This window comes from Scyliorhinus torazame, chromosome 2 (genome assembly GCF_047496885.1).
Source record: "Scyliorhinus torazame isolate Kashiwa2021f chromosome 2, sScyTor2.1, whole genome shotgun sequence".
NCBI lineage: Eukaryota > Metazoa > Chordata > Chondrichthyes > Carcharhiniformes > Scyliorhinidae > Scyliorhinus > Scyliorhinus torazame.
This window is the reverse complement of record NC_092708.1, coordinates 302219715-302233681: the sequence shown is the minus strand read 5'-3', so window position 1 is coordinate 302233681 and position 13967 is coordinate 302219715. Positions and strand designations below refer to the sequence as shown.

The 13967-nt window shown below is 41.2% G+C and overlaps 1 protein-coding gene across 1 annotated transcript in view; it reads right to left on the bottom strand.

Annotated features, from left to right (window-relative positions):
• Positions 1-13967, bottom strand: part of ralgapa1 (Ral GTPase activating protein catalytic subunit alpha 1) — a 361211-nt gene that overhangs the window by 326403 nt on the left and 20841 nt on the right. Inside the window, exon 3 of the mRNA XM_072494899.1 lies at positions 12235-12345. Coding sequence (XP_072351000.1) covers positions 12235-12345 — 111 coding nt within the window. The remainder of the gene's footprint in view (positions 1-12234; positions 12346-13967) is intronic.

Below are 13967 nucleotides of genomic sequence, written 5' to 3'. Positions count from 1 at the left end.
AACCTTGCCCCTCGCACCTGAAACCTATGCCCCCTAGTAATTGACCCCTCTACCCTGGGGAAAAGCCTCTGACTATCCACTCTGTCTATGCCCCTCATAATTTTGCATACCTCTATCAGGTCGCCCCTCAACCTCCGTCGTTCCAGTGAGAACAGAGTTTATTCAACCGCACCTCATAGCTAATGCCCTCCATACCAGGCAACATCCTGGTAAATCTCTTCTGCACCCTCTCTAAAGCCTCCACATCCTTCTGGTAGTGTGGCGACCAGAATTGAACACTATATTCCAAGTGTGGCCTAACTAAGGTTCTATACAGCTGCAACATGACTTGCCAATTCTTGTACTCAATGCCCCGGCCAATGGAGGCAAGCATGCCATATGCCTTCTTGACTACCTTCTCCACCTGTGTTGCCCCTTTCAGTGACCTGTGGACCTGTACACCTAGATCTCTTTGACTGTCAATACTCTTGAGGGTTCTACCATTCACTGTATATTCCCTACCTGCATTAGACCTTCCAAAATGCATTACCTCACATTTGTCCGCATTAAACTCCATCTGCCATCTCTCTGCCCAAGTCTCCAAACGATCTAAATCCTGCTGTATCCTCTGATAGTCCTCATCGCTATCCGCAATTCCACAAACCTTTGTGTCGTCTGCAAACTTACTAATCAGACCAGTTATATTATCCTCCAAATCATTTATATATACTACGAACAGCAAAGGTCCCAGCACTGATCCCTGCGGAACACCACTGGTCACAGCCCTTCAATCAGAAAAGCACCCTTCTATTGCTACTCTCTGCCTTCTATGACCTAGCCAGTTCTGTATCCACCTTGCCAGTTCACCCCTGATTCCGTGTGACTTCACCTTTTGTACTAGTCTACCATGAGGGACCTTGTCAAAGGTCTTACTGAAGTCCATATAGACAACATCCACTGCCCTACCTGCATCAATCATCTTTGTGACCTCCTCGAAAAACTCTATCAAGTTAGTGAGACATGACCTCCCCTTCACAAAACCATGCTGCCTCTCACTAATACGTCCATTTGTTTCCAAATGGGAGTAGATCCTGTCTCGAAGAATTCTCTCCAGTAATTTCCCTACCACTGACGTAAGGCTCACCGGCCTGTAGTTCCCTGAATTATCCTTTCTACCCTTCTTAAACAAAGGAACAACACTGGCTATTCTCCAGTCCTCCGGGGCATCACCTGAAGACAGTGAGGATCCAAAGATTTCTGTAAAGGCCTCAGCAATTTCCTTTCTAGCCTCCTTCAGTATTCTAGGGTAGATCCCATCTGGCCCTGGGGACTTATCTACCTTAATATTTTTCAAGACGCCCAACACCTCGTCTTTTTGGATCTCAATGTGGCCCAGGCTATCTACACACTCTTCTCCAGACTCAACATCCACCAATTCCTTCTCTTTGGTGAATACCGATGAAAAGTAATCATTTAGTACCTCGCCCATTTCCTCTGGCTCCACACATAGATTCCCTTGCCTATCCTTCAGTGGGCCAACCCTTTCCCTGGCTACCCTCTAGCTTTTTATGTATGTGTAAAAAGCCTGGACATTATCATTAAGCTCCCAATTGCGATTCTGCAGGGAGAGTGATCCTATATTAGTCAGAAAGCAGTCTTAAAGAGACACTGAATATAGGTACTTTTGCCATGGAAGATGAAAACTCAAGGGCAAAAAGTCAGTGCGCACGCGGACGTGTGCACCTCTGTAATAATCCACCTTTATGATAACAAATAATTCAAATCAGATGCCATATCTTATTACCTGGGATACCAATACTTTTTTCCCCTATCCCCTCTCTGGTCAAGCTATTGATAAGAAACAGTCAGATAAGCCACATCACAAATCTCTTGCTCCCACCTCCAATATTATCTGTCACATTCAACCTACCCAGCCAGTGTAGAATGGGCATGAGGTTTTAAAAAAAATGTAAACCTTAAAATTCAATTAAACCTTTTCATTTTTATAAAAACATCAGAATATTAAAATAAATTCACATTCAGGAGGAAAGGATCCATTGACATTTTGCTTTCAAAGTGTATTGAACATAGGAATTTCATATATATATATAAAAAAAAAAATAGTATTTATGCATTTGGTATAGTAACGGTTAAAAGCCTGGGTTAGTGCGTGTATTTGACTGCTGCAGTAATGTTTTGAAAAAATTCTGGTTTGAAAGACAGCCAGGCTTTGTGGCTGCAAAAGGGATAATTAAAGCATAGAAGTGGAGGCTAATGCGATTTTATTTACATAAAGAATGTTCACTGGGGAGCAGATAATTAGAAACACTGTTTAATCTGTAGTTAATGGGAGGAGCCAGGGGCTGAAGCAGTCAGGTGTTGAGTTTCAATTCAGTTTTGATCTATGAACAGACCAACAGTTTTTCTCATAACAACTTAGTTGCAAAGATTTTGCCTGTGAACAGGACAGCAGTTTCTGAAAAAGCAGACAGGTTAAACAAACAGTGGTCTGCCACAGACAAGAATCTGCAAGCTAGTTCGAGAAGGATCACTTTCTTTCAAAGCAGTTTATCCAAGACATCTCTTTACAGCAAGTATTCCTAGATTGGCTAACTTATTTAAAAGTGGCTTTTGACCCGAGATGGGTTTTGCTTGAGTGGAGATAAAAGATAGCAATTCAGAGTTAGTGTTTCATTTTATTGTTAGGCATTGTTTAACTGGTAATTGGAAGCTATTTTCTTTGAGATGTTAAAGTTAGTAATACTGTATTAGTAATAAAGTTTGTTTTATTATTGCATAATCCCAATTTGTGCACGGAATTATTCCTGAAGTATCCTTGCCTCAGTCTTACAAATTAAATGAAATATTTGTGTTTCTGTCCGGTATCCTAACAACTGTTGGGGTCTGGTCCGGAATAATAATAAAAGTATTATATTTTCACAAACAATCATGGGCAAATGCATGGGCAGCGCAGTAGCACAGTTGCTTCACAGCACCAGGGTCCCAGTTTGATTTCCGGCTTGGGTCACTGTCTGTGCGGAGTTTGCACGTTCTCCCAATGTCTACATGGGTTTCTTCTGGGTGCTCCGGTTTCCTCCCACAAGTCCCGAAAAACGTGCTGTTAGGTAATTTGGACATTCTGAATTCTCGCTCTGTTTACCCGAACAAGCGCCTGAATGTGGCGACTAGGGGCTTTTTACAGTAACTTCATTGAAGTGTTAATGCAAGCCTACTTGTGACAATAAAGATTATTATTAATAATTGTGAGCATAAAGGAAAATTGAAAACATTGTGACAAACAAATTGTACATTTTAATTCTGTTATTCCAGATTTGCGGGGAAATATATATCATTAAATAAGCCATTTATACAGTAATTCTCTCAACACATTGCAGTAGACTGAATATTATCTATTTCTTTGACATGGATTTATAGCAAGCACATTTTTAAATGCAGGTTTATCTTAACCCTTAATGTACGGAGTTGTTTTGCAGCTATAGCCAAGTTGCTTTGGCTATACAGAGCGACAGCTGGAACACATGAATGAAATGACCATGGGAGTGTAGCGTAGCTTGATAGTTTCTCAGGAAACAGTTTGTGGCCCGCACATGCATATATCATTAAGTTGTTGCAGAATTGTGGTTTTCTACTCCCACACTGTATAAAGCACGAGAACCAAGGTCTTATTTTACATATTGCACGCATTGTTATGATGCAGATGTAGTCCAGAATTACGATGGAAGAAGCTCCTTCACAAGAACCACAACAATAATGTCATGATCAAATGCCAAAAGCATTTGTGTGTCTTAAACTCAGACTGAAATGGTTAATAAGGAGTGTATTGATCCATGTGTCAGTCTTTCATATACTATCAACTGGAACTGAAGCTTTCACAAGAAGTGGTGTGAAATGCTTATTGATCCATTCCCTGTATTGCTTCTCTGGAAGATTGTTGCAATGCATAAGAACATAAGAACTAGGAACAGGAGTAGGCCATCTGGCCCCCCGAGCCTGCTCCGCCATTTAATGAGATCATGGCTGATCTTTGTGGACTCAGCTCCACTCTCCGGCCCGTACACCATATCCCCGAATCCCTTTATTCTTTAGAAAGGCATCTATCTTTTTCTTAAAAACGCTTAAAGAAGGAGCCTCAACTGCTTCACTGGGCAAGGAATTCCAGAGATTCACAACCCTTTGGGTGAAGAGGTTCCTCCTACACTCCGTCCTAAATATACCTCCCCTTATTTTGAGGCTATGCCCCCTAGTTCTGCTTTCCCCGACCAGTGGAAACAACCTGCCCGCATCTATCCTATCTATTCCCTTCATAATTTTATATGTTTCTGTAAGATCCCCACTCATCCTTCTAAATTCCAACGAGTACAGTCCCATTCTACTCAACCTCTCGTCATAATCTAATCCCCTCAACTCCAGGATCAACCTAGTGAATCTCCTCTGCACTCCCTCCAGTGCCAATATGTTCTTTCTCAGGTAAGGAGACCAAAACTGAACACAATACTCCAGATGCGGCCTCACCAACACCCTATACAATTGCAGCATAACCTCCCTAGTCTTGAACTCCATCCCTCTAGCAATGAAAGACAAAACTCGATTAGCCTTCTTAATCACCTGTTGCACCTGCACACCAACTTTTTGCGACTCGTGCACCAGCACACCTAGGTCCCTCTGCACAGCAGCATGTTTTAACATCTTACCGTTTAAATAATAATCCATTCTGCTGTTATTCCTCCCAAAATGGATAGCCTCACACTTGGCAACATTAAATTCCATCTGCCAGACCCTAGCCCATTCACGTAACCTATCCAAATCCTTCTGCAGACTTCCGGTATCCTCTGCCCTTTTTGCTTTACCACTCATCTTAGTGTCGTCTGCAAACTTTGACACATTGCACTTGGTCCCCAACTCCAAATCGTCTATGTAAATTGTGAACAACTGTGGGCCTTGAGGGACCCCACTAGTTACAGGTTGCCAACCAGAGAAACACCCATTTATCCCCACTCTCTGCTTTGTTAGTTAACCAATCCTCTACCCATGCTACCACTTTACCCTCAATGCCATGCATCTTTAGTTTATGCAGCAACCTTTTGTGGGCACCTTGTCAAAAGCTTTCTGGAAATCCAGATATACCACATCCATTGGCTCCCCGTTATCTACTGCACTGGTAACGGCCTCACAAAATTCTACCAAATTAGTCAGACACGGCCTACCCTTTGTGAACCTATGCTGCGTCTGCCCAATGGGACAATTTCCCTCCAGGTGCCCCGCTATTTCCTCCTTAATGATAGATTCCAGCATTTTCCCTACAACCGAAGTTAAGTTTACCGGCCTATAATTACCCGCTTTCTGCCGACCTCCTTTTTTTAAAACAGTGGTGTCACATTTGCTACTTTCCAATCCTCTGGGACCACCCCAGAGTCTAGTGAATTTTGATAAATTCTCACTAGTGCGTTTACAATTTCTCTGGGATGCATCCCATCAGGGCCAGGAGACTTGTCTACCTTTAGCCCCATTAGCTTGCCCAATACTGCCTCCTTAGTGATTACAATCATCTCAAGGTCCTCACCTATCATGTCTTTATTTCCATCAGTCACTGGCATGTTATTTGTGTCCTCCACTGTGAAGGCTGACCCAAAAAACCCGTTCAGCTCCTCAGCCATTTCCCCGTCTCCTATTATTAAATCTCCCTTCTCATCTACCAAAGGACCAATATTTACTTTAGCCACTCTTTTTTGTCTTGTATATTTGTAGAAGCTTTTACTATCTGCTTTTATGTTCTGAGCCAGTTTACTTTCATAGTCTACCTTACTCTTCTTTATGGCTTTTTTAGTAGCTTTCTGTTGTCCCCTAAAGACTTCCCAGTCCTCTAGTCTCCCACTAATTTTTGCCACTTGGTATGTTTTTTCCTTCAATTTGATACTCTCCTACACCTCCTTAGATATCCATGGTCGATTTTTCCCTTTTCTACCGTCTTTCTTTTTTGTCGGTATGAACCTTTTCTGAACACTGTGAAAGATCGCTCGGAAGGTTCTCCGCTGTTCCTCAACTGCTTCACCATGAAGTCTTTGCTCCCAGTCTACCTTAGCTAGTTCTTCTCTCATCCCATTGTAATCACCTTTGTTTAAGCACAAAACACTAGCGTTTGATTTTACCTTGTCATCCTCCAACTGTATTTTAAATTCCACCATATTGTGGTCGCTCCTTCCAAGAGGATCCTGAACTATGAGATCATTAATCAATCCTGCCTCATTACACAGGACCAGATCTAGGACCGCTTGTTCCCTTGTAGGTTCCATTACATACTGTTCCAGGAAATTATCCCGGGCACATTCTATAAACTCCTCCTCAAGGCTGCCTTTACCAACCTGGTTAAACCAATCGATACGCAGATTAAAATCTCCCATGATAACCGCTGTACCATTTCTACATGCATCCGTTATTTCTTTCCTTATTGCCTGCCCTACCATCCTGTTACTATTTGGTGGCCTATGACTACTCCTATCAGTGACCTTTTCGCCTTACTATTCCTGATTGCCACCTAAATTGATTTAACCTTGTCCTCCATAGCACCAATATCATCCCTTACTATTGCCCGGATGCCATCCTTAAACAACAAAGCTACACCACCGTCCTTACCGTCCATTCTATCCTTTCGTATAGTCTGATACCCTTGGATATTTAACTCCCAGTCGTGACCATCTTTTAACCATGTTTCAGTAATGGCCACTAAATCATAGTCATTCACGATGATTTGCGCCATCAACTCATTCACCTTATTCCGTTTATGTCTTTGTTATGAATCCTAACACCTTGATCTGTAACTTTTCGCAATTTATTTTTCCTTTTACCCTTTCTCCTAATTTTCCTTGTCTTTGAACCCATATCTCTACATAATAACCTGTCACGTAACCTGCTGCCTTGATCTCCATTAACCATTATACTGTCCGTAGCTTTACACTTCCCTTCCCCCCAACTTGCTAGTTTAAAGTCCTTGTGACCAACCTATTTATCCTATTCGCTAGAACACTGGACCCAGAATGGTTCAGGTGAAGACCGTCCCAACGGTACAGGCCCCTCCTGCCCCAGTACTGATGCCAATGCCCCATGAAATGGAATCTCTCTTTCCCGCACCACTCCTTTAGCCACGTGTTAACTTCTCTAATTTTCTCAACCCTATGTCAATTGGCACGTGGTTCGGGTAGTAATCCAGAGATTATAACCCTGGAGGATCTGTTCTTTAATTTAGTCCCTAGTGTTTGATAATCCCCAAACAGGTCCTCTTTCCTAGTCTTACCTATGTTGTTAGCCCCAACGTGGACCACAACAACTGGATCCTCCTCCTCCCTCTCCAATGGAAGATGTACTCAAACAGTGACTCGGCAATCTGCTGATTAGTTACTCGATTTCCTTTGCACCAAGAGAAATGAATAGCTTTTGAAAGATCCTAACTTGTTATGTGCAAGAGATGACAAACACCACCAGAAACGAATAAACATGGATTATCCACTGGTTGTCAAACAAACAAGTTTGCATTTTTAAGCAACTTTGCGTATAACGTCCGAATGAGACCCCAGGGCCAGGTGTTCAGAATGCCAAATCAAAAATAATTACACTTCACTAAACACTTGTTTGGGTTTAAAAAATGTAAATTCAAATGCTTAGAAGAGGTGAAGAATAAGGTAAATTGCAAAAGGGAACAAATGAGTGAATAAACATTGAATGAACACGGCCAACAATGTACATAATTGTTTTATCATTTTTGAAATTGCCAATAAAAAGATATTTTAAAAATGATTTCCAAATAGCATGCATAAAACCAAATCCCCCAAAGGCTCTTTCTTAAAAGGCCGAAAAAAACACAAATGTACTAAGGAAACGGCAGGGGTGGAACAGTTGTTGGAATGATTGGAAAATGGGATGGCTGAAATGCTATTTTATTTTTTTGATTTTAAGATATTTCTACACATATTACAGATTTTATTTACAGACACGTAGCAAATTGGCTAGAAGCTTTCAATACCAAAAAAACAATCTTTAACTGAGTCAATAGTTCTAGGATCAGACTGATCACATTAGATAACCACTCAATTGAAGTGACAGCAGTTTCCAATTCTACTAAATGGTCAACGAAACATACCACAACAGTTCAATCCACTAAACTAGAGGAGAATAGCCGTTGTCTAAATTACCCGCATTGTTTCTTCAATTATATTCATTTTATTTTAAGTACAAAATTAGTTTCAATATGTTTTACAAAATTGAAACTATCTTGATTAAAGTTAGAAACAACGGACGAGGCCGAAACTGGGACTCTCGAAAATAAAAGATATTTATTTTGTCAGGTTTAATGTCCAGCACAGAATTTTAAAAAAGTTTGAGTACCCTATTCTTTTCTTCCAATTAAGGAGCAATTTAGCATGGTCAATTGACCTACCCTGCATATCTTTGAGTTTTGGGGGTGGGACACATGCAGACACGGGGAGAATGTGCAAACTCCACATGGACAGTGACCTGGGGCCTGGAATGCACCCGGGTCCTCGGTACCATGAGGCAACAGTGATAACCACTGCATCACCCTGTCCAGCAAAGAATTTTAAACCAAAACAATTTATAGGGCTAAAACCATAGGGAGGCACACATTATAAATAGCTGGCAACCATTAATTACCCAATGTACCCATGGTACCAAGACAATAAGTCTTTACAGGTTCAGGTGAATCAAAATAAACTTCCCTCAAAATCCATGACAATAAATTTGCCTGCTGGTTCTTGCAAACAGCAAAATACAGCATCATAGGATACTACCTTAGTTAGAATCCCCCAAGTAAAAAAAATGATTTAACTACCTAATCTCAAACACGAATGTTGGTTGTCTCAGTACGCCAACATATTATTTGTACAATTGGGCCAGCGTTCCCAATGAGTGGAAATCAATGTCACTCTGCTCTTTTTCACTTGAACTGGAATGCAGCTGCACATTCTTCATCCGACCTTCCAACTCAAGACCATGGGAGAAAAGTGCAGTGCAGTGGGTTCCCGAGACCTTCTGTCAAGCACAGCCAAAAGGAGGCCAACATCTTCTTTTACAATACTAGCTGCCATTAAGCAGTGAAGTTTAACGGTCCCAACCATTCGGAGAATGCAAGAAATGGTAAGTGTCAAAGATAAGGTGGGTGTCAAGTGGTCAGTAGGATGGATCGGGAGGGTAGTTAGAGTGCAGGAGGATACAACCGTACAAGCACACAAATTAGGGACGGGGATAGGCCATTCGGCCCCTCGAGCTAGCTCCGCCATTCAATAAGACTATAGTTGATCTGATTGGCCTGAATTCCATATTTAGCTTATCCCTAATAAGCTTTGAAGTCCTTGTTAGTCAAAAACCCATCAAGAATATTCATTGACCCTATCTCCACATCTCTCCGGAGAAGACTTATCCAAAATTAAGGACCTCAGAAAAAATTCTTCTCATTGCGGTCTTAAATGTAGACCCCATATTTTTTAACTGTTTCTCCCAGTTTTAGTTTCTCTCACAAGGGGGAAACTTCCTTTCAGCACCCACCCTGTCAGGCCTCATCCGGATCTTGTATGTTTCAATCAGATAACCTCTCAATTTTGAAAACTTCAGAGTTTACAGCCACAGCATGTCCAATCTTTCCTCTACACCACCAACCCAGGCATCAAGTGAACCTCTTGAACTGATTCTAACACGTTAATATCTTTTCTTAAATCACAAGACCAAAACTGTAAGTATTATTCCAGATGTGGTCTCACCAATGCCCTGCACAACTGTAGCAAAATGTCCCTACTTTTATATTCCATTCCTCATACAATGAGCAATATTCCATTTGCCTTCCTAACCATTTGCTGTATCTGCAAACTAACTTCCCCTGATTCGTGTACCGGACAATCAGATCATTCTGCATCTCAGTGAATTGCAATCCCTCTACATTTAAATAATATGCTGCTTTTCTATTCTTCCTGCCAAAGTAGACAAATTCACATTTTCCCAAATTATACTCCATCTGCCAATTTTTGCCCACTAACTTAAGGAGTCTTCAAAGGGACATAGGTTATTTGCTCTTCACGACTTACTTTTCTACCTACCTTTGTGTCATCAGCAAATTTAGCAACTATACATTTAGTCTCTTCATCCAAGTCACTATATAACTTGTAAATAATTGAGGTCTGAGCACTGATCCCTGTGGCACACCACTCGTCACATCTTGCAAACCCAAAAATGATCCATCTATGTCAACTCTGTTTCCTGTTAGCTAACTAATCTTCTATTCATGCTAATAAGTTACTCCCCAACCCATGAGCTCTTACTTTGTGTAGCAACCTTTGATATGACATCTTATTAAATGCATCCTGGAAATTGAAGTTTAGCATATCCACAGGTTGCCCTTTGGGCAACACGGTAGCACTTTGCTTCACAGCTCCAGGGTCCCAGGTTCGACTCCTGGCTTGAGTCACTGTCTGTGTGGAGTCTGCACGTTCTTCCTGTGTCTGCATGGGTTTCTTCCAGGTGCTCCGGTTTCCTCCCACAATTCCCGAAAGACGTGTTGTTAGGCGAATTGGACATTCTGAATTCTCCCTGTGTGTACACGAACAAGCACCGGAATGTGGCGACTAGGGGCTTTTCACAGTAACTTCACTGCAGTGTTAATGTAAGCCTACTTGAGACAATAAAGATTATTATTTTTAAAGATTACAAAGAGTCATCTGGACTCGAAACGTTAGCACTTTTCTCTCCCTACAGATGCTGCCAAACCTGCTGAGATTTTCCAGCACTTTCTCTTTGGTTTCAGATTCCAGCATCCGCAGTAATTTGCTTTTATTACTATTATTATTAGTATCCACATTGCTTGTTACTTCCTCAAAGAAAACCAATAAATTAGTCAAACATGATTTCCTTTTCACAAACCATGTTGACTCTGCTGGATTGCATTGAGAATTTTTAATCCCCCTCCCCATAACCTCCTTAATAATAGATTCTATCATTTTCCTTCTGACAGTTGCTAATCTAATTGGCCTGAAGCTTCCTGCTTTCTGTCTCCCTCCTTTCTTGAACAGAGGAGTCACATTTGCTATTTTCCAACCAGACTAGATCGTTCCAGAATTTCAGGAATTTTGGAAAATTGAAACCAGTGCATTGAATATTTCAACAGTCATTTCCTTTAAGACTCTAGGATGAAGTTCACAGTTCCTGGAAACGTCTCAGCTTTTAGTTCTAATAATTTTCTCAATAATTGTTTAAGCTCCTCTCTCTTTCCATTCCTGATTCAGAATTATTTCTGGGATGTTATTTGCATACTCTACAGGAGGGTGTCCCCAACTTTCAGAGCCACGGAACCCCTAGTGACCTCCCAAGTGAACCAGGGAACCCGAAACAGTCTCATGTTGCACCTTTTCCCCCCGCAAAATAGGTGCCACACGACCAGTCACAAACACTTGTGCACGACACAAACACTCTCGCACCACACCCTCTTTTCACCACTCCAGTGTAGTTGGCAGTGTCAGGATGATAGTTAGCCAGGAGTTATAGTGGTTTTAATTCTCCTAACATTTCCCAGGTAACTACAGTTTCTAGAGAGAATTAGAACAATCCAAAGTCTCAGATTTAAAATTGGAGCATCGGATGGTTCCGAAGAAGTGCAGGGTAATTGCTCACCGAAAGTTTGAACTTCCTGGGTTATTCCTGTGGAGTCTTAGCATGAGGACTTCAGGGGAGGAACACCAAGCACATCTTCGGGGGTATCTCCCCACAATGCCTTTCCCCGTCCCCTGCAGAGATCAGAGGTTATGGGCCATTGCATCCAGCCCACTGACAACACCAACATCCCCTCCCCCAGCTTCACTGCATTTACATTATTTTGCTGTCTCCAAAACAAAAGCAGAGCAAAGCCAAGGTTCGCATCATCATAGAATTTACATTCACATCAATTTTACTCAAATCAAATAAAAGAAACAAGGAAAACAAATCTAAGGAAAACAAATCCAAGGAATGTAGAGATTAAAATCCCATAGAAACATGGAAAAACACAAAAACACAAAGCACTAGTGAACAGAAAAAATGAAAATGAGATATTTGGTTTAGAGACTTGGAAATAACGATCAGTTTTCATTAAGAGCACTATCACAATATTCGCAGACCAGTGTATCATTTTCTTCTTACTTACCAAAAATGAGTCTTAGTCAAAATCACTTATCTTTGCAAGAATTTAAAATGTTTTATCCTTACCTTTTTGCTTTAGGCTGGCTTCAATGATCACAAAATTTTCAAAGAAAACATAGTATATATGCGAATATGTTTGATCAAAGAATGGCTTCAAATCATTTGCTTCAGAGTTTTCTGCAAGTAAAAGAAAAATAATGAGGATAATCAATAATATAATTTAGATGAATTATGCCATGTAATAGTATGTTTTTACTTTTACAGCAGAGATATATTAATCATGCATATGAATGCAAGGATGCAGTAACTTCCAATTTGGAACAACCAAAAATTACTGGACTATCTTGAAAATGTGCATTTCCAGTTCAGATTTAAGCAAAAGCTAATGCGCAAGATACAGGGGCAGGAGCCCCAATCTCAAATCTCATTATTACAAATAAATGTCAGTGGTACAAATATATTTCACATCCATTCAATATTGTAAAAATCGTCAGGGTAGTAAATATTTCTGTGTCTTTAAAATACTGTTTTAAAGTTGATTTGGGCAGCCCAAAAAAAAGAAAACAAATTTTGAGGTCTGTAATAAGCATGGAGAACATTTCCGTATCTGTGGCTCCTTTTGAATTTCAAGGTCATGAAAATGCAGTTTTCTCCACAATTGCTCCGTTGCCACAGGTCACACAAAACGGCAGCCAGGAGTGTGAATGGTTTGCCACCACTGCTATGGACAGGCTGGCAGATGAGCTGCAGGGTAACTTTCCTTCATATTTCAATTTCCCACCCTAAAGCGAATGTGATATTTGCACAATGCCTCCAGTATTAAAGGCCATGAAATCATAAATGTTCTATGCAAATTAAAGCAAGAAATTAACCCTAAATGACACACCATGGACGAATTAAAAAAGGGTCAAATTGAAACAAAGAAAAAAATTAAGAAATATGGTGCGAATAACAAGAGTATGAAAGGTTTAGGAATTAAGTCAAAAATTAGGAAAAAGTTAAAGGGAGGGCCATTATTGCGCATGTAAATAGATTGGAAAAAGGATATATAAATATAACGAAGTTTAAAACTCAGTATTGACTCAAAAATGGGAGCAACTAGCTAAACATCGAAATAATAGTAACAGAATAGAATTAGAACAACAGTTAAATATGAACATACAGGTGGCACGGGGGTGCAGTGGTTAGCATTGCAGCCTCACAGCGCTGAATACCGGGTTTGATCCCAGTCCCGGGTCACTGTCCATGTGGAGTTTGCAAATTCTCGGAGTCTGCGTGGGTCTCACCCCCACAACCCAAAAATGGTGTTTGCAGACCATTGTTTGCAATAAACTACCCTGCCTTCAGGACAACAACGACCACAACACCACACAACCCTGCCATGGCAACTTCTGCAAGACGTGCCAGATCATCGACATGGGTACCACCATTACACGCGAGAACACCATCCATCAGGTACGCGGTACAGATTCGTGCAACTCGGCCAATGTTGTCTACCTCATACTCTGCAGGAAAGGATGTCCCGGGGCATGATACATTGGCGAGACCATGCAGACGCAGCAACAACGGATGAACGGACATCGCGTGACAAACGCCAGACAGGAATGTTCCCTTTTCGTTGGGGAACACTTCAGCAGTCAAGGGCATTCAGCCTCTGATCTTCGGGTAAGCGTTCTCCAAGGTGGCCTTCAGGACGCGAGACAACGTAGAATCGCCAAGCAGAAACGGATCGGCAAGTTCCGCACACGAGTACAGCCTCAACCGGGACCTTGTATTCATGTCTCATTATATTCACCCCT